The sequence below is a fragment of the Lampris incognitus genome, unplaced genomic scaffold (genome assembly GCF_029633865.1).
Source record: "Lampris incognitus isolate fLamInc1 unplaced genomic scaffold, fLamInc1.hap2 scaffold_155, whole genome shotgun sequence".
NCBI lineage: Eukaryota > Metazoa > Chordata > Actinopteri > Lampriformes > Lampridae > Lampris > Lampris incognitus.
In genome coordinates, this window is record NW_026611120.1 from 108,786 (window position 1) to 130,000 (window position 21,215).

A 21,215-nucleotide genomic window follows, 5' to 3' on the forward strand; every position below is an offset into this window, starting at 1 on the left:
ATATTACCGTTAACCAAACGGTTCGATGCGATAAACCCCCGTTGGATTCTTAAATATGCCGTTTTTGCATAAGGAAGCAGATATTGATACTGTGTAAAAGCCGCTGTGGTTATTGTGCTAGCAACATTGTCCATATTGCCCGCCACCAGGTGGCAGTCATTCATTATCAATGAGAGCTGCAGTGAGCAGAGGTGCCAGCGCCCACAGTGATGAGATGAAGTTGAGCAACTTTATGCAAATTAGTAGGGGCCACTGGGCAAAACTGCCGCCCCTCCCCGGGCCACCAGGCAAACCTGCCCAAAACTGCCCCCCGCCCCCAAATGCCTGCTGCAGGGCTGGCAGTGAGCCGCTAGCTTCCAGAACGACTGCTGGAGCTCACAGCACTTTAGGTGTGAGTGAAGGGTTAGCCTTCATATTTCACTGCAATGTGGTACCCAATCCTGGTCCTTTGCTCTCTATTGTTGATTAATTTGCATTACTGCCATTGCTCTGGATTATTAATGACAGTACGACGGAGCCTCTCTAACGAGTGCACACTCATAGATAGACCAGATGAATTTGGTTCGATTTGCTTAGACTCAGTCTAGCGCCCTTTAATAAACAGAAGTCTAAGTACTGACAAAGGTAAAAATGGAAAAAGAATGAAAACCAGAATTTTTGCCATTCTCAGGCAGAGTTCGACAACTGTTTTGTGTGTGCACAAGGGAGCGGTGATCAGATAACGAAACTCCCCTTGGAAATATGTGAACTTGTTCAAAGTACAGAAATGAGAACAACATTGGAGAAAGGAGGCAGGATGAGAGAACATGGAAACTCTCAACCACGCGAGTGGTTTACCACAGAATGTCCTCATAGCTTCGGACACCCAGTTTCTTGTATCTCACAAAGTCAAAGTGTAGTTACCGTTTTACCAAACTGTGAACGTTGGAATCGTTCTTCCATCTGTTCCTACACACTGTGCCTCGTTCTGCTGGTGCAGTCAAAACCACATTACCATTATGAGGGGGGACCTCTGAGGAGTAGAGTCAGGTCAGAATTAACTACAGAAAACACAACCAATTAAAAGAAAAAAAAGATTTTTAATAAATAATTCCCTCAGTGCCCGACAGGCAGACTCAATGGGCCTCATTCATCAGTCGCTCGTACGTACAGATTGTTCTTACACCCATGTGCCCTTTTAACTCTCCAGATTGTCTGACAGGCAGCAGCAAAGCCTGATGGTTATTTGTAATTCCTCCCCCCTAACAGCTATTGTCTACCTCTTGCAAAGACATCAGTGTGAGCCAACTGGAGACTAAATTCAGGCTTTACCCAGGTGCTACACTGGCCTCTCAGACAAAAGTCAGGGCTAAAATAGCACATGGGTGTGGAAGAACACATTTGTACCTACAAACGATTGATGAATGACGCCCGTTCTTGAAACACCGTGGGCAAGTGAAAGAAAAACCCAATTTTGACACTGCTGCTTATGAATTTCAAGCAACTATTTAAAAACGGACTTTAAAAATTTGGGGCAGTACAATATGGAAAATATTACAAATGCAAAAGTCATTAAAAAAGGAAGTTTGTTATGAATACATTCAAGGCCTTTCTGCTTCTAAAAATTACTTGCAGACACGAGTGTTCCTTGCTCTGACAAATATGTATTTAAAAAAGTTATTTTATGGTATTTGTGGTCTGATTTCTGCCCCCAATAAGTCCTGGTATTTTTGTCTGTTTGTATTAATTCCTTTAATGAAATCTGTCTGCTTCATTGGGTTTAAACTCGGGCCCCTTTACCAGGGCTGTGGCAAGGTGGTCTCATTTTTCCCTTGTAACTTAAAACTTAATTGTAACAATCAACCTTTCGTAGGTTCGTTTACTTAAGATTTACAAGGAAAGTGGGGCAGTTTCTTGGGTGATCAATGCAGCCTGAAACTCTACTCTCCATCACATAGTTGGCTATCTTTCACTCCAGCCATATTGGTCCACATCAAGCTAGTCATTGGCCTTTTTGTAGTCCTCTTTGGCTAGCCTCAATCTGGACAGGATGTGTTTCTTGGGAAATTTCAGAGTGGTGCACCCAAATTGGCTCACCCCTCCGGTATCACCAGGGAGTTTCTCCCGTCTCTGGACCCAGCTCCGCCAGCCAGGTTTCCAACAGTACACACTGTCATAGAACCGTGACCCATTTTCACCACCTAGCACATAAATCCTCCGCTTCCATCGAGCCACACCCCCAGCTGCAATACGCCGCGGTAGGCCAGGGAACACCACAGGGCTAGGGGCCCGATCACTCCCACCACCTGTACCCCCCCGCTCCCCTGTGAATGTTGCTCCTGCCCCCGTCACCTCCCTCTCCACCCCAGACCCCCTCCCCTCTCTGAAAAACAGCACACGGCCTGTAGCGTCCAGCATCTCCAGGTTGGTATAGTTGCCATCCAAGAACTTGGTGGCGTCTCTCATGTACCCTCCGATGGCACATACCCCACCTCTCACAGCGACCCCTCCAGCCAGACAGGTGGCACCAGAGTCCAGCGGGACACGTGTCCAGCAGTCTGTCATGGTGTGGTAAATAAGCACTCCGGAATGGACCACAGCCCGGTTCTGTTCTAGTGTAGTTCCACCCATTAGGTAGAGTCGTCCACGTAGGGCTGCAGAGGCAAAGGCGCGCAGTGGGAGGGGTAATCTGGGCCCAGGACCCCACTGGAGTGAGACCAGGTTTAGGGTCTCAGAGGAGTCCAGGAGGGCAGAGCGGTTACTGCCTCCCAGGGCATAGAGTGACTCCCCAAAGCCCAGCAGCCCTAGCATAGCCCTGGATTGGACCATGGGGGGCCGTTCTGTCCAGCGGTCCAACACAGTATCATATTCGTAGACTGCTGCAGACACAGAGCCTGTCCGGAGGATTCCGCCGGCAACAAACAAGCGATCACCTACAGCCGTGCACCCCGGACTCACCAGTGAACCCAACGCCGCCAACTTCTCCCACTTCCCAGTCCGAGGGTCAAAGCAGTCAACAGTGTAGTTGCTCTCTGCTAACTTGTCATCCTCTCGAGATGTCAGATCCACACAGACGATCTTTTTCTCAAACATACCCTCTCGTGGTCTGAGAGGACCCCCAAGGCCCTCGCCTGCTGCAGCAGGCCCCAGCTCCTGGCTCAGTCTTCGGCTCTCCCCCTGGGATAGCAGTCCAGGCCGCAGATGGTGAAGTAGTGCTGGCATGTAGGTGTAGCGATCTAGGGGCTGGTGCTCAGCCCAGCGGCGTGCTGCATCATAGACCTCTGCTTCAGACTCTACTCCAAGACGGTCAGAGCCAAGGAGGCTGCCTAGAGTGCCATGGTCCAGCAAGAGGAAGTCTTTCTGCCGGGCCACTCGGGGGAAGTGCTGGGCAACCAACCTCAGAGAGGCACGCAGCAGCAGCTGGTCATGATGAGAACGAGCCAGTGAGTACATCCCCAGACAGTTGTCCATTGATAGGTGCTCAAACAGAAATCTGGAGAGATTAGAGAGGATGAGGGGAAAGAGGAAAAAACAGAAAAAGAGAGAACCAGAGAGAAGAAAGATAACAATGGTGCATCAACTAAACAGCAAAGTCAAAATAAAGAAATAAAAAGACATGATATTCAGTCACAATTTTAATAAAGCTATATCAACAACTACCTGGAGCACAGGTCTTGCAGGGGCATGACTTGAAGCCGATTGGCCGCCACAAACAAGTCCTCAGCTGTGTCCAGAGAGAGACCTGCCTCACCAGTGTAGACAAATTGGATGACAGTCTCCATAACAGATGGCGTCACTTCCTCCAGTCTGATCTCAGTGAGACGGGACTCAACCAGAGGGCTGGTGAACATGGCCCGGAAATAAGGGCTTACTGCCGCCAAGAGGACTCTGGGGTTGTTGAGAGAAAAGCAGGTGGAGGGAAATTAGATTTAAATAACAAAGTGGCCGACCAAAAGAAAAAAATACTGTAATCGGTGGGGATCTTCCAATCCTCCTTGGCAGAGGAGATGGCAGGCTTACCTGTGACACATGAACTTTTTGCCCTCTACAAGCAGAGTCACATCACACAACTGCTGTGCATCCAAGAGCTGCTTCAGCCCTGTGAAACAGGGAAGGAGACAAGGCAAACAGGGATAGGGATGAGAAGAGGGGACAAGGACAAAAAAGGTAGATGAAAAGGAGGTTAGAATGAGAGGTGCAAAGACAAAGTGAAAAAAGAGGACAAGTGAGGCAGAAGATTAGAACGATACAGTCCTTACATTGAGACGAACTAGCACACAGAATGTTTATAAGAAAGAAGAAGAAAGCCATTTTATTTTGTCATTGTATTCTAACAACCATTTGTATTCTTACAATGAATTTGTTTTCTACATTTAACCCATCCTATTGTACAGGAGCAGTGGGCAGCTGCAGCGTCCGGGGACCAACTCCAGTAATTCTTTCCATTGCCTTGCTCAGGGGCACAGACAGGAGTATTAACCCTAACATGCATGTCTTTTTGATGGTGGGAGGAAACCCATGCAGACACAGGGAGAACCTGCAAACTCCACACAGAAAGTACCTGGGACGGCCTGGGGTTTGAACCCAGGACCTTCTTGCTGTGAGGCAACAGTGCTAACCACTGGGCCACCGTGCAGTCCTCCAGATAGAACCTTATCTATAGATAACACCTTATCTATTGGCAACACCTCCATGTCAACCGTCTGTCTCACTTCAACCTTATCTGGTTCTGACATACCTTGTGTGATATAGTCTCCCAGTGGGGTGGTGCTGTCATCAGGGAAGTCCTCCTCTTCTGAGTCGCTGTCTGACAATGGCTCGCCTCCTCCACCATCCCCATCCTGCCATGGCTGGGGACGCCAGGTGACTGTGCCCCCTCGCACTGTGTTCATCTGAGATACACACATGCAGAAATTATTTAGAAACATATACATGTATGTACAAGCACACACGTGAGTAGAGAAGATTTATCATGTCATTAGTTCAATAAGTGTGTGGCAGATTATTATCTGTACTGGGCTTTAGATAAAGGGACAGTAGGCTTTCCCAAGCCAAGTGCTTATGCTAATTGACTACTAATCTACAGCACAAGTACATTTTGGTTATGTCATGGATGTAGTGAAGTTGGGGTCGGATGGATCGTGTAGCCTGCTCCCCCTCCAAAAGAAAAATTTAAAAAAAATCAATGGTCCAAAAAAGTCCAACTAAAGTGTGTTGAATGAAACCAAGCGGCAGTTACCTTATGCTGCAAGACCTGCTGTATGTGGTTCATGCTACATACAGCAGGTCTTGATACTCAGTTCTGACATTCTTTTACTATATTCAATTTTTCTGACCACCTGTTTACATCTACTTTTAAAAGTGGCTCGTATCTGAATCCTGTGCTTACATCATAACTCTGGTTTGCACTTGAAACAACCTGCATGTGTAGCCTTACACAAGAGTTCGGTCACCGATGCGGAAGTAAACAACTGCATGTGTACACGTCATTTAAAATGTGACACACACTATTTCTGCATTTTGAATGTGCTATCTGCAATGACCTGAAAAATGTGATTTGTGTGGTTACATGACAGTCACACTGGCAGATATCGGTTTCCTCTCTGATTTATTTCTAAAATGTGGTCAAATCAGATCGGAGAACATCTGACTCCCAAGTGCTTTTTTACTGGTTACATGATCAAAACACATATCCAATCTGTCTCACATGTGAGCAAAAAAAAAAAAATTGAATTGGTTCACTTGTGCCAGGCAGCCCAAACATAGCCATCCATCCATCTATTATCCAAACCGCTTATCCTACTCAAGGTCATGGGGATGCTGGAGCCTATCCCAGCAGTCATCAAGTCAAGTCAAGTCAAGTCAAGTCAGTGTTATTTGTACAGCTCAATATCACAGATTAAAAATGTGCCTCAGTGGGCTTAACAGCAACACAACATCCTGTCCTTAGACCCTCTCATTGCATAAGGAACAACTCCCTAAATAAAACACCCCTTTAACAGGGAGAAAAAATAGGAAGAAAGCTCCGGGAGAGCAACAGAGGAGGATCTCTCTCCCGAGACGGACAACGTGCAATAGATGTTGTGTTTACACAGTTTACACAATACAACACTGAACGAGGATTAACAGGATAAACACAGCCTTAGAAACAAAATAAACTCAATGACATTTGTAAGCCTGAAATATGCATCATTTAGCAGTTCTTCCACCAGCTTACAAGTGTTAGTATAATATAAAGTAGAGCTGAGCAATATTTCCATATAATAGCAATATTGTCAAAAGAGACTAGTTGCACTCTGGGATTGTGGTTATAGTAATATTGTTATATAACCCGAATAGTGTCATTTTCTGGTCTTATTGGCTACATTAAAGTAGAGTAATGCAATTCTCTGAACTTTAGGGGGGTTTAGCTGATGAACAATGAATGCCTCGCCCTGGTTTGTCAGTGATCATTTTTGAAAATGCTCGTGTATTGAACATCTTGTGAAAGCATCATCCCCCAAATACTGTCACATTACTGCTAGAGGTAGTCAGTCGAAAATATGGTGATATTTTTTCAATATTGCCCTGCCCTACTACACAGTAGTGTATTCACAGCCATTTAGGTCAAAGACCAGATTCATCGGGGCATCATGTGCTCCTAATGAGAAGGTCTATTTTTAAAGAAAAGGTACACACCTTTCCGTGGACTGATTACAGCCCTGCATGTCCTTACTTTCATATGCATCCGATACTACACTCATAAGGCCCTTGTGACCAGGAGCCAGAAAGTAAACACTCATTACAGCCCCAGCTGAACGACATGGCCAGTGGTCAGGACATTTAGCTTCCATTACCTTTGCCCTTCTTCTGGTTTCCACTGTGAAAGCTGGAGTGGTAACTTCAACAGGAACTGATGAGAGAACTTAAACAACTGAGTTACAGCATCAGTCTGTTTATCTACGTCCGGAAAACGAGATTCCGGTGTCTTTTCCCTACACCCATCTGTGTCTTTCGTCCTCCGAGGCCCAAAACACGCCTCGCCCGGCCTTGTGTGTGAGAGAACACGGCCTTCGGTGGAGGCTCGTCACGCTACTCGGCTCCCATCAAAGCACACACGGGATAGACCACAAGTCACCGACAAGCTAACCTAGCTTGCAAGACCAGACTCGGGTCTTGTGCAAGTGCATCTGCAAGTTGTCTCTCTTCTCCTTGTCGTGCATATTACTCAGCAGTCGCATAACTCCAACGCGCCTATGGAGGCTATGGGTACAAGACAACAGCTTAAGCGGACCCTAAAACTGAGAGACGGGACTGTGGTTCCGACAGCCGCACTTGTCATCTCTGAAAACCGCATTACCGCAACAGAAAGCTCCTCTTAAGCTCATTGGTTGACCTTTAACCCGTGACGTTTTGTTTTGAGCTCACTCGTGCTCCGCCGCAGGAAAACACAACTTGAGTTTTTTATCTAAAACATAAAAACGGATATATTTGGTCGTAGTTTTGCGAAAAGTTTCATATATTTAAATCTCCAGCCTTTAAATCATTTTTTATATCGTCGTTTCATTGATGGTTGTACTCGATTGGTCAACTGTATTTCGCTCCTGCCTGCGCTTGCGCAGATGTCCGCATTAAACGGAAGTAGCCAGACATGGCGACCCGCGTTGGCGCAGCGGCCGCGCTGGGCCACTCGGCTCTACGCGCCCTGAAGCCGGTGGTAAGCCGGTGCGCAAGACCGCCGACAGCTCCGTTCGTTCCGCGTCGTTTCGCTCATGGCGTCCGGAGCAGTCTGTACGAGCACGTCCGCGAAGGCTACAGCGACAAGCCGGACCTGGACATGCGGCTGCTGTGTGACGAGGTGGACAAAGTCATTGGCAACGTGGAGAGCAGGAAAGGAGATCTGCGAGCGGACGATGTCCGACAAATTGTACGAGTCTGAGCTGCCGCAATGGCCGCATAGCAGCCACACTGCCACACCACTTGGCCCCTATGGCGGCGTTGCACTGTTTTTAAAACGATGTTGCAGAGCTGAGTAACGGCATGATATGGTCAGCAGGGGGCAGTTTGCCTGGTAGCCAGTAAAACGCACTTTTTTATAACTTGCATGCCTTGTTTCACAATCCTGATGTTTTTCCTGATCTCGTGTGCGTGTGCGTGTGCGCGTGCGTGCGTGCGTGAATCTGTCTTGTCTCTTTACCTATATGCCCTTTGCAGGTTTGTGTGTGGCAGCAGCTCCAAGCAATAAGAGGGGATATTTTTGAATTAGAAGAACAAAAGACACAAATCAGCAGCGCAGTCAGAGCACTAGTGGTCTGTATGACTGTAATACCTGTCCTTGTGGTCTGTATGACTGTAATACCTGTCCTTGTGGTCTGTATGACTGTAATACCTGTCCTTGTGGTCTGTATGACTGTAATACCTGTCCTTGTGGTCTGTATGACTGTAATACCTGTCCTTGTGGTCTGTATGACTGTAATACCTGTCCTTGTGGTCTATGACTGTAATACCTGCCCCAGTGGTCTGTATGACTGTAATACCTGCCCTCGTGGTCTATGACTGTAATACCTGCCCCCGTGGTCTGTATGACTGTAATACCTGCCCTCGTGGTCTGTATGACTGTAATACCTGTCCTTGTGGTCTGTATGACTGTAATACCTGTCCTTGTGGTCTGTATGACTGTAATACCTGCCCTCGTGGTCTGTATGACTGTAATACCTGCCCTCGTGGTCTGTATGACTGTAATACCTGTCCTTGTGGTCTGTATGACTGTAATACCTGCCCTCGTGGTCTGTATGACTGTAATGCCTGTCCTTGTGGTCTGTATGACTGTAATACCTGTCCTTGTGGTCTGTATGACTGTAATACCTGTCCTTGTGGTCTGTATGACTGTAATACCTGTCCTCGTGGTCTGTATGACTATAATACCTGCCCTCGTGGTCTGTATGACTGTAATACCTGTCCTTGTGGTCTGTATGACTATAATACCTGCCCTCGTGGTCTGTATGACTGTAATGCCTGTCCTCGTGGTCTGTATGACTGTAATACCTGCCCTTGTGGTCTGTATGACTGTAATACCTGTCCTTGTGGTCTGTATGACTGTAATACCTGCCCTCGTGGTCTGTATGACTGTAATACCTGTCCTCATGGTCTGTATGACTGTAATACCTGCCCTTGTGGTCTGTATGACTGTAATACCTGCCCTCTTGGTCTATATGACTGTAATACCTGCCCTCGTGGTCTGTATGACTGTAATACCTGTCCTCGTGGTCTGTATGACTGTAATACCTGTCCCTGTGGTCTGTATGACTGTAATACCTGTCCCTGTGGTCTGTATGACTGTAATACCTGTCCCTGTGGTCTGTATGACTGTAATACCTGTCCTCGTGGTCTGTATGACTGTAATACCTGCCCTTGTGGTCTATATGACTGTAATACCTGCCCTCGTGGTCTGTATGACTGTAATACCTGTCCTTGTGGTCTGTATGACTGTAATACCTGTCCCTGTGGTCTGTATGACTGTAATACCTGTCCTTGTGGTCTGTATGACTGTAATACCTGTCCCTGTGGTCTGTATGACTGTAATACCTGTCCCTGTGGCCTGTATGACTGTAATACCTGTCCTTGTGGTCTGTATGACTGTAATACCTGTCCTTGTGGTCTGTATGACTGTAATACCTGTCCTTGTGGTCTGTATGACTGTAATACCTGTCCTTGTGGTCTGTATGACTGTAATACCTGTCCTCGTGGTCTGTATGACTATAATACCTGCCCTCGTGGTCTGTATGACTGTAATACCTGTCCTTGTGGTCTGTATGACTATAATACCTGCCCTCGTGGTCTGTATGACTGTAATGCCTGTCCTCGTGGTCTGTATGACTGTAATACCTGCCCTTGTGGTCTGTATGACTGTAATACCTGTCCTTGTGGTCTGTATGACTGTAATACCTGCCCTCGTGGTCTGTATGACTGTAATACCTGTCCTCATGGTCTGTATGACTGTAATACCTGCCCTTGTGGTCTGTATGACTGTAATACCTGCCCTCTTGGTCTATATGACTGTAATACCTGCCCTCGTGGTCTGTATGACTGTAATACCTGTCCTCGTGGTCTGTATGACTGTAATACCTGTCCCTGTGGTCTGTATGACTGTAATACCTGTCCCTGTGGTCTGTATGACTGTAATACCTGTCCCTGTGGTCTGTATGACTGTAATACCTGTCCTTGTGGTCTGTATGACTGTAATACCTGTCCTTGTGGTCTGTATGACTGTAATACCTGTCCCTGTGGTCTGTATGACTGTAATACCTGTCCTTGTGGTCTGTATGACTGTAATACCTGTCCCTGTGGTCTGTATGACTGTAATACCTGTCCTTGTGGTCTGTATGACTGTAATACCTGTCCCTGTGGTCTGTATGACTGTAATACCTGTCCCTGTGGCCTGTATGACTGTAATACCTGTCCTTGTGGTCTGTATGACTGTAATACCTGTCCTTGTTGGCACCATGTACATAAGTGATAATATTGAAAGGGCTAAACATCTTATGCTTGGCTATGGAATCTGATTCTGTTTCAGATTATTGATTAAAAAAACCTAGCTGTAATACAAGATAGCTCAAACTCTCCAGCCTGTTATAAGTCTTTATAAAACCCTACATTTGGTTTGCATTTATATATCTACACCGATATACATTTCACCATGAAGGGCCCCACCAATGGCAGTAAACTAGACTCGTCTCACATCTGTGAGATTTGATTTAAATGTTTATATAAATCTTGTTTAGTCCCTGGTGGAAACAAGCAGAAATAGTATAAAACTGTATTCAAAAGCTTGACCTCTTGTCATTTTCACAGAACAAAAATGACAAGAAGAGCCTCGCAAATGTAAGTTAGATTTTGTCTCATCAGAAATGACTCTTCCTTGCTGTGTTGTTGACATGATCAGTAATGATGTTCCCCCTCACTTGCATGACTTTTGTGAGCAGTAAGTACCTGACTCCCTGTTTGTCACAAAGCTTCCAGAATACAATGAGGCTCGCCAGGAAGGTCGAGAGATCCGCACAAGGCTGAGTCAGCTCTACCTTAAGGAGAAGGAACTGGAACAGACGCACTACGAACGAGCACTCAGACTGCCCAATACCACACACCCTGATGTGGTAAACACACACACACACACCCTCTGCCACAACTGTTTAGAAAGAACACTATGAGCTATGTCAGTAACAAATGTGCAGTGAGTGAAACTAGACCAATATTACATGTTTTTTGTTTTTCAGCCAGTTGGAGATGAGAGCCAAGCAAAAGTGGTTGAAGTTGTTGGACAAAAGCCAGGTCTTTATTGTGTTAAATTGAGTGTGTTTAGACAGACATTGTCTTCAAGGAATGATATTTGACTCAGTTGGAATATGCTATATGACATCCTTAGAACAAAAGAGTAGTTTTATTGTTATGTCTCTCTTAGTGGTAAACAGATCTTTTCCGCTTTGCCCTGCAGTGTTTGACTTCGAACCCAGAGGCCATTTGAAACTAGGGGAGCATCTGGGCCTTATCAGACAGAGGTGAGGTTGGCTTTGCTTTTGTGACGCAACACACTCCTTCACTTTCTGATTTTTATGATAATATTAAACATTTTATTTAAAGGCGCCTGTCATGACACTCAAGGTCACCTTACATCAAATACACTAAAACAAAGCAGTAAAAACATGAGTGCAGCCAACAATAAAACACAACATAAGCAACAGAGCATGCATCAGCAGGAGTTAAAAACGCTGCTACAGTGAGTATGCTAGTTTAAAAAGGGGGGGTTTTAAGAGCAGTTTTGAATCCTGTAACGGGGTCCGGTAAGCAGATGGGGGCAGTTTCATGGCGCTGGCTGATGGTAGGTCAGTCTGCATGATGTGAGCAGAGGCAGCTGCCCATGAATGATGCTAATATTGGAGTTGAAAAACTTGAGTGCATTGTTGCTTAGAAAGGTTCATGTTGCTTCCAGGTGGGTTTAGTGACCTTTTACCTGTGGAGAGGAGCGGTCCAGTATTCTCTTCAACTGTACTGATGAGATTTGCATAATAGGATGTTTTAGCTGTTGAATGAGCATTTTTGTAATGGAGTATATGATCCAAATACATTTGTTTCTGAACAGCAAGTCCAGTCTTGGAGCAAAGCCTCTCAAGGCGCCGACCTATAGCCTTGAGTTGACATAACTCAGGTGTGTACCAGGGCGCAGTATGGGCAAATGAGACAACCCGAGTTTTTTATGGGGGCTAAAATGTCAAGTGCGGGAGATAAATTAGTATTGCAGTACTAGGGAGTGAGGAGGTGGGAGCAGGGGTGTGGTTTGAGGTCATTAAACTGCTGAGAACATCTGGATTACCGTGTCCAATGTTGCAGTATCATATGAAGCCATGCACCCTCGATTTACTGAGCAGTAGCTCGGTTTTTAAACTCTATATTCTGCCAAGATAAATACCATAGTTGAGATGTTAATGCATTGAATGTCAGTATGTCTGTTGGGAAACAATTGACACCAAAAATGAACAACTATAATACTATGTTTAAACAATTTAAACTTCAGAGAGACATGGTCCAACTTAAATAGCAAATTTGAAAAAGTGAAACTATTACCTGAAAAACAAAACGGAAAACACACATTGCTAATCTAACAAATGTAACAAGGCCTATAAAATGTGACATTTAAAAAAAAAAAAAAAAAAACAGAACTGAAAATAAATATTGAAACAGTCCCCAAACAACGACCGGACAGACAGTGCCCCTGTGTGACCACAGCTTTATGGACAGGGTCGTTCAGCAGAGGTGATGTTACATGATGTGGTACCGGAACAGCAAACCAGGTCAAGGATGTGGCCCTTGGTGTGGGTTGTACAGCTGACATATTGCCTTGGATCAAAGCAGTCTAACATTGCTTTAAGCTCTGTAGTGACCATCTTGTCAATGTTATCAGAGTGGAACCTTTAAATGGCCTGTTAGGATGGTTCTCGGACACGCTGCACTAAGGGTGGGCTGGTAAATATTTGATGCCTTAGGTGGTCTGTACATAGCAGCAATAATTTTTTCACCCACCCCTTTCTCCCCAGTTGTATCCAGCCAATTACCCCGCTCTTCTGAGCTGTCCCGGTCTCTGCTCCACCCCCTCTGCTGATCCGGGGAGGGCTGCAGACTACCACATGCCTCCTCCCATACATGTGTAGTCACCAGCCGCTTCTTTTCACCTGACAGTGAGGAGTTTCACCAGGGGGACGTAGCATGTGGGAGGATCACACTACCCCCCCCCCCCCCAGTTCCCCCTCTCCCCTGAACAGATGCCCTGACTGACCAGAGGAGGCGCTAGTGCAGCGACCAGGACACATACCCACATCCAGCTTCCCACCCGCAGACACGGCCAATTGTGTCTGTAGGGACGCCCGACCAAGCCAGATGTAACATGGGGACTCGAACTGGCGATCCCCGTGTTGGTAGGCAACGGAATAGACTGCTACACTACCCGAATGCCCCCAGAGCAGCAGTAATGATGGGTGTAGGTCCATAGAACAGCCAGCAGTTCACATGAAGATAGGTCAGGTAGAGAGAGTGGGGTTAGTTCATACTGTGGCGTTTAAACCGCTGATTTAACTAGCGGAGTTAGCACACAGTGGTCTACATGCCGGTCGCGTCGTAATATGTCTTGTGGGTAAGAGGCCCGGTGCCTAATATTAATCTGTATGGGGAATGATTTGTGGTTTTGGTGCCCATTTCGTTTTCCTGTGTTCTTTGTGTCGTATGTCACATTGTTTGATTGTTGTCTGTTCAGCTCCTACTTCTCTGTAGATATAATGGCCAAGTTTGATAAGAATGAAAAGTTAACATTATGAAAGTAAGAATAAAAAAAAATAAAAAATAGATGGGGTGTCCGGGTGGCGTGGCAGTCTATTCCGTTGCCTACCAACACGGATCGCCGGTTCGATCCCCATGTTACCTCCAGTTTGGTCAGGCGTCCCTACAGACACAATTGGCCGTGTCTGCAGGTGGGAAGCCGGATGTGGGTATGTGTCCTGGTCGCTGCACTAGCGCCTCCTCTGGTCGGTTGGGGCGCCTGTTCAGGGGGAAGGGGGAACTGGGGGAATAGCGTGATCCTCCCACGCACTACGTCCCCCCGGTGAAACTCCTTACTGCCAGGTGTAAAGAAGCGGCTGGTGACTCCACATGCATGGGAGGAGGTATGTGGTAGCCTGCAGCCCTCCCCAGATCAGCAGAGGGGGTGGAGCAGAGACCGGGACAAGAGTAGGGTAATTGGCCGGATACAATTGGGCAGAAAAAGGGGGAAAATAAAAAAAAAATAGATGGGGGCTGAAAGCAGACAGATGTCACATGTAAGGTAGCTCCCTGGCCATGTGTCTGTCCTCTGCTTGCATTTCCCTGGACTGTGTTGTGACGAAACAGCACATGTCCTTCTAAGGAAGCTGAATGTCGATCCATGCCAGCATAAAAAAGCCATGTTGTCTTGTTTTTTCCCTTTGTCTTCTCTCCCAGGCATCTAGCTCATGTTTCAGGTCACAGGTCATACTATCTGAGGGGTGCTGGAGCCAGACTACAGACTGCTTTACAGAACTTTGCCCTGGACATGTTGCAGCGGCGGGTAAGCTTGTGTCTGCCAGTATGAGGTATACGATTGTATGGTATCACCTTACACTACTTATAGTAATGTTCATCCTCTTCATCATATAACCTTTGCAGGGCTTTATTCCAATGATTGTACCGGACATGCTGAGGGGCGCCGTGTTTGTGAGTTATCCAAACTTGCTCCTGGTTCCATCCCAACACCGTCATCCCTTTGTTGTTTTTATCTGTGTCTTTGTTTGCTTTCACCTGGGCGTATTTCCAACATGCAGACCTCAAGACATTTGAGCCGACACTTAAGCACCTTTTCAATCTTCAAATTTTCCCAATTATCTTCTGTCCCCCGTCCCTCTGTTGTCCCTTTCAGGAGGGATGTGGGATGCAGCCCAACGCTCATCAGTCTCAGGTCTACTCACTGGACCAAACCCGCTTCCCTGACCTCAACCTAGCTGGAACTGGGGAAGTGGGGGTGGCAGGTGAAGCTCCATTATTTCCTCCTGTCTCTGTCACCCATGTTCTCCTCTTTCAAATACAGAGGGCGGCTGAACTTTGTATACAGTGCAGCACACATTGCTGCCAGTAGAATATCCATATATTTCAATGTCCATATATTCAGTACTCTTGTTGCTGTTTCATAACAGAAGCCATAGCACCCTGTATGGTTGGAGTAGTCGAAAGATGTGTAGAGATTTAAAATAGAGCAATGTTCCAGAGCACAGTGAGAAAGTCAGACTCAGATCATTTGCATAGGTTAGATCTGAGACTGAAACTTGATGTTAGGTATGCATGTGCTAGATCCAATCTTTTTCTTGTAAAGGTTACTTTATGGACCATGCCGTGAACTTGAAGGATCTGCCTGTCAGGTAAGAAGCACCTCCTCTATTTTGGAGTTAAGTCCCAAGCTCTTGTGGGAATACGTTTGTATGACATGACTTGTTATTTACCACTGTAGGACAGTCTGCAGCAGCACGTGCTACAGAGCAGAGACCGACACGGGTAGAGAGACATGGGGGCTCTACAGAGTCCATCATTTTAACAAGGTAATGAAGGGGGTCTAACAATTACCATATCTCCCGAACTACAAGTCGCTGTTTTTTTACTTGTCTGGCTGGTCCTGCAACTTGTATTCCAAAGCGACTTATACAATGTCATTTTGTTGGACGAATACATTGCATTTTTTTTTTTGTGTAAGATTTTTTTTTTTGGCATTTTCTGCCTTTATTCTCCAGCAACAGTAGAAAGAGACAGGAAAGGCAGGGGAGAGAGAGGGGATGACATGCAGCAAAGAGCCCGGGCCGGATTCGAACCCAGGCTGCTGCAGTAAGGACTCAGCCATATATGTGGTACACGTTCTACCAGGGGAGTCACGGGGTGCCCAGAATACATTGCATTTTAACTAAAGTCCTTCACACACCAGGGATGTGATGAATAAAAGACACGAAAATGCCAAATACTCACCGGTGAATATTTCGCACCAAAACTATTCATACTGGCAGCAGTACGAATTCACGAGACATGTGGGGGACTCAGCCTGGTGGGTTTAGGTACAGCATTGCAGTGTGTTGGGATCTTCCCCTCGCGGTGGTGGGGGGACCCCTGCCTGTTGCCAGTCCGGGTCCCGCTGAGTGTACCTCCTCCATTGCAGTGCGCCACAACTGGTTCTGAGTCAGTAAGGAAGGGTTGTCTTGCCTCCAACGCTACTATATCCAGAAGTCCATCAGCTGCTCACCATCCGGACAGCTAGTTGTTCAGCCATGCTGCTCCACACATTGTCCTACTATATCCAGAAGTCCATCAGCTGCTCACCATCCGGACAGCTAGTCGTTCAGCCATGCTGCTCCACACATTGTCCTACTATATCCAGAAGTCCATCAGCTGCTCACCATCCGGACAGCTAGTTGTTCAACCATGCTGCTCCACACATTGTCCTACTATATCCAGAAGTCCATCAGCTGCTCACCATCCGGACAGCTAGTTGTTCAACCATGCTGCTCCACACATTGTCCTACTATATCCAGAAGTCCATCAGCTGCTCACCATCCGGACAGCTAGTTGTTCAGCCATGCAGCTCCACACATTGTCCTACTATATCCAGAAGTCCATCAGCTGCTCACCATCCGGACGGCTAGTTGTTCAGCCATGCTGCTCCACACATTGGCCTACTATATCCAGAAGTCCATCAGCTGCTCACCATCTGGACGGCTAGTTGTTCAGCCATGCTGCTCCACACATTGTCCTACTATATCCAGAAGTCCATCAGCTGCTCACCATCTGGACGGCTAGTTGTTCAGCCATGCTGCTCCACACATTGTCCTACTATATCCAGAAGTCCATCAGCTGCTCACCATCCGGACAGCTAGTCATTCAGCCATGCTGCTCCACACATTGTCCTACTATATCCAGAAGTCCATCAGCTGCTCACCATCCGGACAGCTAGACGTTCAGCCATGCTGCTCCACACATTGTCCTACTATATCCAGAAGTCCATCAGCTGCTCACCATCCGGACAGCTAGTTGTTCAGCCATGCAGCTCCACACATTGTCCTACTATATCCAGAAGTCCATCAGCTGCTCACCATCCGGACAGCTAGTCGTTCAGCCATGCTGCTCCACACATTGTCCTACTATATCCAGAAGTCCATCAGCTGCTCACCATCCGGACAGCTAGTCGTTCAGCCATGCTGCTCCACACATTGTCCTACTATATCCAGAAGTCCATCAGCTGCTCACCATCCGGACAGCTAGTTGTTCAGCCATGCAGCTCCACACATTTGTCCTTGAATTCATTGTCTTTATCATTTTTGTGTCCTTTGTCGCACAACCTGTGGTGATGAGAAACACAAACAATAGACAGATCCGCCGTTGTCATTAGGAGTTGTGACGTGCTGTGATGTCTGTTCCGCACAACGTGTTTGCTTGATCCCTTTATTTGTGGTGCAAAATATCAGAAAACTCGAGCTCTTCCCGAGAAAAATTGTCGCTTTTTGGCTGCGTAATATTCATTTTCTGTGTGAAGGTACTCATGACAAAAACAACAGTTCGAAAAAATAATACTGACATGCGAATTAATCACACGAAAAAATGCCCCTGGTGTGTAAACATGCCAGTTGTTGCCACCGTTTTATCTTGTGACTCAGTTGAAAGTACGGTACCACCGTGTAAATGCAATTCATACGCTGAAGCAACTTACATGTTCTTTTTCCTTGCACATTTTTTTTTTTTTTTTTTTTTTTGCTGAGTGCAGCTTGTATTCTGATGCGACTTGTAGTCCGGTAAATACAGTACTGTACAAAGCGCACACGAGACCTGACGGAATTAGAAGGAATAAAAGCCATGTTGCCTTTTAAGAGGATGAGTGATTGTGAGAATTGTTGAGGTTTGCATCACAGAACCCTTTCAGGTGGAGATGTTTGGTGTAACAGCGAATGAGACAGGAGAAGAGAGTCATCAGCTCCTGGAGGAGTTCCTCTCTCTGCAGAAGGAGATCTTCTCCTCTCTGGAACTACACTACAGGTAAGGTCCACCGCACATGAACATTGACAGTGGACTTTCATGTCAGGTGTTCACACTGGGACAATCCTCAGACGTTTCTCACACTGTCACGCAGATCACACATTTGTGAAGACATATCGTTGCTGAAGGACCCAACTCACTGACGCATCAAATGTTTATCATATTGTAAAAAAAGTCGTCAAGTCAGTTTTATTTGTGTAGCCCAATATCACAAAATACACATTAGCCTCAGTGGGCTTTACAGCAACACAACATCCTGTCCTTAGACCCTCGCATCAGATAAGGAACAACTCCCTAAAAAACCTTTAACAGGGAGGAAAAATAGGAAGAAAGCTCAGGGAGAGCAACAGAGGAGGATCTCTCTCCCAAGATGCACAACATGCAATGACGTTGTGTTTATAAAATATATGAAGAATAAGATGAGGAGGAGTGTCCAGACACCACCAGAACAGCCCAGGAAAATTAGAATTAAAAAAAAGAAAGAAAAGAAGCAAATTGGTTGCGCCTTTTTTCTTGTTTACAGAGTCTTAGACATGCCAACACAGGAACTGGGTGCTCCAGCCCACCGGAAGTATGACATTGAAGCTTGGATGTCAGGGAGGAATAGCTATGGAGAGGTAAGCCCTATGATGGCTCTGTTCAGCAGGCTAACTGGACGCTCTGGATCTTAGAACTAACTAGTCTTCAAAGAATTAACTTGTTCATTTGTACAGTCATTACACTGTTTATTTACACGTGTTTATTTTCTAGTTTGATGTGAGGCTTGGTCAACGCTTTTATCCGAAGCAGCTCATATCCCCTTGAGTGGACACATTTTTAAGTGTATATGATCCTGATTGTAAATAGAACTGTTGGGGAGGGGGACGGTCACACCAAACACTCTGAGCTCCACAAAATCAGTTGTGCTTTGCTGTTGATGGTGTCTGCCTTATGGTTTTCCTTCTCCAAATGCAAGATCTCCAGCGGATCCAACTGCACAGACTACCAGAGCAGGCGCCTCAACATTCTGTATGAGTTAGAGGACGGCAGTCTGCATTATGCGCACACAGTAAGGCTAGAGAAAGTCGGTGCTTCTATATATTCTCCCTGGTTTTGTTTGTAGTGGTTTACCTTCTACATGATGCAGCTTTTCTCCTGTAGGTGAATGCTACAGCGTGTGCCATCCCCCGGACTATTATTGCTATCCTGGAGACTCACCAGACCAAAGTAAGACACCAGTGCACATGCCCACTTAGAATCATCAAGCCAGTGACAATCTGATACACATGATGTTTATCTCTTTGGCCACTTCTCGCACTGTCTCACTTGTTCATTCTCTCTCCCCCTGTTCACATCTTTCTCTCTTCTCCTTAACCCCTCATTGCTCTCTTCCTCCCCTCCACCCCCTTCTTCCCCTTCAGGAAGGAACAGTGCGAGTACCCCAGGCCTTGCAGCCGTACTTGGGTCTAGAAGTAATTGAGAAGCCAAACTACACTCCGCTGAAATACATTGGACCCAATCAGACTAGCCGCCCACCCAGGCCTGTTCCAAAGACCAGATGACACACACAAATGTGGAGACATGAAACCAGTACTGTGTAACAAGCATACTCAACCACCAAAGTGGGAGCAAGTTATATCACAACTCTGTCAATTTAGGAAGTATTTTATTTTTTTCCCTTTGTCAATATAAAAATAAAACTTAAGAATTCAGGATGTTTCCTTGCCCTGCAAGTTGGGTGTGAGATGGGAGAGAAAGAAGAATTCTGGAGTGAGTTGGATGATGTGGTGGAGAGGGTACCCAAGGAGGAGAGAGTGGTGATTGGAGCGGACTTCAATGGACATGTTGGTGAAGGGAACGGAGGTGATGAGGAGGTGATGGGAAGGTGTGGTGTCAAGGAGAGAAATGTGGAAGGACAGACGGTGGTGGATTTTGCGAAAAGGATGGAAATGGCTGAGGTGAATACATATTTCAAGAAGAGGGAGGAACACAGGGTGATGTACAAGAGTGGAGGAAAGTACACACAGGTGGACTATATCTTATGTAGAAGGTGTGATCTAAAAGGGATTGGAGACTGCAAGGTGGTGACAGGGGAGAGCGTAGCTAGGCAGCATCGGATGGTGGTCTGTAGGATGACTTTGGAGACCAAGATGAGGAAGCGAGTGAAGACACAGCCGAAGATCAAATGGTGGAAGTTGAAGAAGGAAGACTGTTGTGTGGAGTTCAGGCAGGAGTTAAGACAGGCACTGGGTGGTAGTGAAGAGTTGCCAGATGGCTGGGCAACCACTGCAGAAATAGTGAGGGAGACAGCTAGGAAGGTACTTGGTGTGTCATCAGGACAGAGGAAGGAAGACAAGGAGACTTGGTGGTGGAATGAGGAAGTACAGCAAATTATACAGAGGAAGAGGTTGGCAAAGAAGAAGTGGGATAGTAAGAGAGATGAAGAAAGTAGACAGGAGTACAAGGAGACGCAGCGTAAAGCAAAGAGAGAGGAGGAAAAGGCAAAGGAAAAGGTGTATGGTGAGTTGTGAGACAGGTTAGACACTAAGGAAGGAGAAAAGGACTTGTACCGATTGGCTAGACAGAGGGACCAAGCTGGGAAGGATGTGCAGCAAGTTAGGGCGATCAAGGATAGAGATGGAAATGTGCTGACAAGCGAGGAGAGTGTGCTGAGAAGGTGGAAGGAGGACTTTGAGGGGCTGATGAATGAAGAAAATGAGAGAGAGAGAAGGTTGGATGATGTAGGGATAGTGAATCAGGGAGTTCAGCGGATTAGCAAGGAGGAAGTGAGGGCAGCTATGAAGAGGATGAAGAGTGGAAAGGCAGGTGGTCCCGATGACATACCTGTCATGGAGATGTTTAGGAGAGATGGCAGTGGAGTTTTTTTTTTTTCCTTTTTTCTCCCAATTTAGTGGCCAATTGATCCCTATTTTAATTCAAACACCCACCCTCGTATTGCATGCGTTCGCCAACTGCATCTCTCCGGCCGGCAGTCTCGAAGGAAAGCGCCTCCCCACTTTCGTGACAAGGCGAATCCAGGCCGAACCACTGTTTTTCCGACACACACAGAGATGCATTCACATGACGAACACAAGCCGACTCCGCCCCCCTCCCGAAGACAGCGTTGCCAATGATTGCTGCTTCATCTAGTCCGGCCA

General features: G+C 46.4%; 2 protein-coding genes across 2 annotated transcripts; one reads left to right on the forward strand and one right to left on the reverse strand.

The window, feature by feature from the left end:
• Positions 1 to 567: 567 nt before the first annotated feature.
• Positions 568 to 7,290, reverse strand: si:dkey-260j18.2 (uncharacterized protein LOC325231 homolog). The gene is made up of 5 exons (XM_056301809.1): positions 6,816 to 7,290; positions 4,718 to 4,871; positions 4,000 to 4,078; positions 3,640 to 3,867; positions 568 to 3,472 (listed from the first exon to the last, which is right to left on the reverse strand). The coding sequence occupies exons 2-5, from the start codon at positions 4,869 to 4,871 to the stop codon at positions 1,978 to 1,980; spliced, it is 1,956 nt and encodes a 651-aa protein (XP_056157784.1). The 5' UTR covers positions 6,816 to 7,290; the 3' UTR covers positions 568 to 1,977.
• Positions 7,291 to 7,608: 318 nt separating this feature from the next.
• Positions 7,609 to 19,732, forward strand: sars2 (seryl-tRNA synthetase 2, mitochondrial). Its single transcript, XM_056301808.1, has 16 exons — positions 7,609 to 7,885; positions 8,173 to 8,268; positions 10,810 to 10,839; positions 10,971 to 11,111; positions 11,232 to 11,286; positions 11,450 to 11,513; positions 14,479 to 14,584; positions 14,683 to 14,730; positions 14,933 to 15,041; positions 15,383 to 15,428; positions 15,518 to 15,605; positions 17,966 to 18,078; positions 18,602 to 18,695; positions 19,034 to 19,126; positions 19,219 to 19,284; positions 19,479 to 19,732. Exons 1-16 carry the CDS (start codon positions 7,610 to 7,612, stop codon positions 19,617 to 19,619), a joined length of 1,566 nt encoding a protein of 521 aa, XP_056157783.1. The 5' UTR covers position 7,609; the 3' UTR covers positions 19,620 to 19,732.
• The last annotated feature ends 1,483 nt before the right edge of the window (positions 19,733 to 21,215 follow it).

What these genes read in the sequence shown, in the direction of transcription:
- si:dkey-260j18.2 (XM_056301809.1), bottom strand. Translation starts at nt 4,871, where the DNA reads ATGAACACAGTGCGAGGGGGCACAGTCACCTGGCGTCCCCAGCCATGG. An exon ending in GGGAGACTATATCACACAAG is followed by an intron (nt 4,079 to 4,717) that starts GTATGTCAGAAC and finishes CCTGTTTCACAG; the next exon opens with GGCTGAAGCAGCTCTTGGAT. An exon ending in AAAAAGTTCATGTGTCACAG is followed by an intron (nt 3,868 to 3,999) that starts GTAAGCCTGCCA and finishes CAACAACCCCAG; the next exon opens with AGTCCTCTTGGCGGCAGTAA.
- sars2 (XM_056301808.1), top strand. Translation starts at nt 7,610, where the DNA reads ATGGCGACCCGCGTTGGCGCAGCGGCCGCGCTGGGCCACTCGGCTCTA. An exon ending in TGCTGAGGGGCGCCGTGTTT is followed by an intron (nt 14,731 to 14,932) that starts GTGAGTTATCCA and finishes TGTCCCTTTCAG; the next exon opens with GAGGGATGTGGGATGCAGCC. An exon ending in TCTCTGGAACTACACTACAG is followed by an intron (nt 18,079 to 18,601) that starts GTAAGGTCCACC and finishes TCTTGTTTACAG; the next exon opens with AGTCTTAGACATGCCAACAC.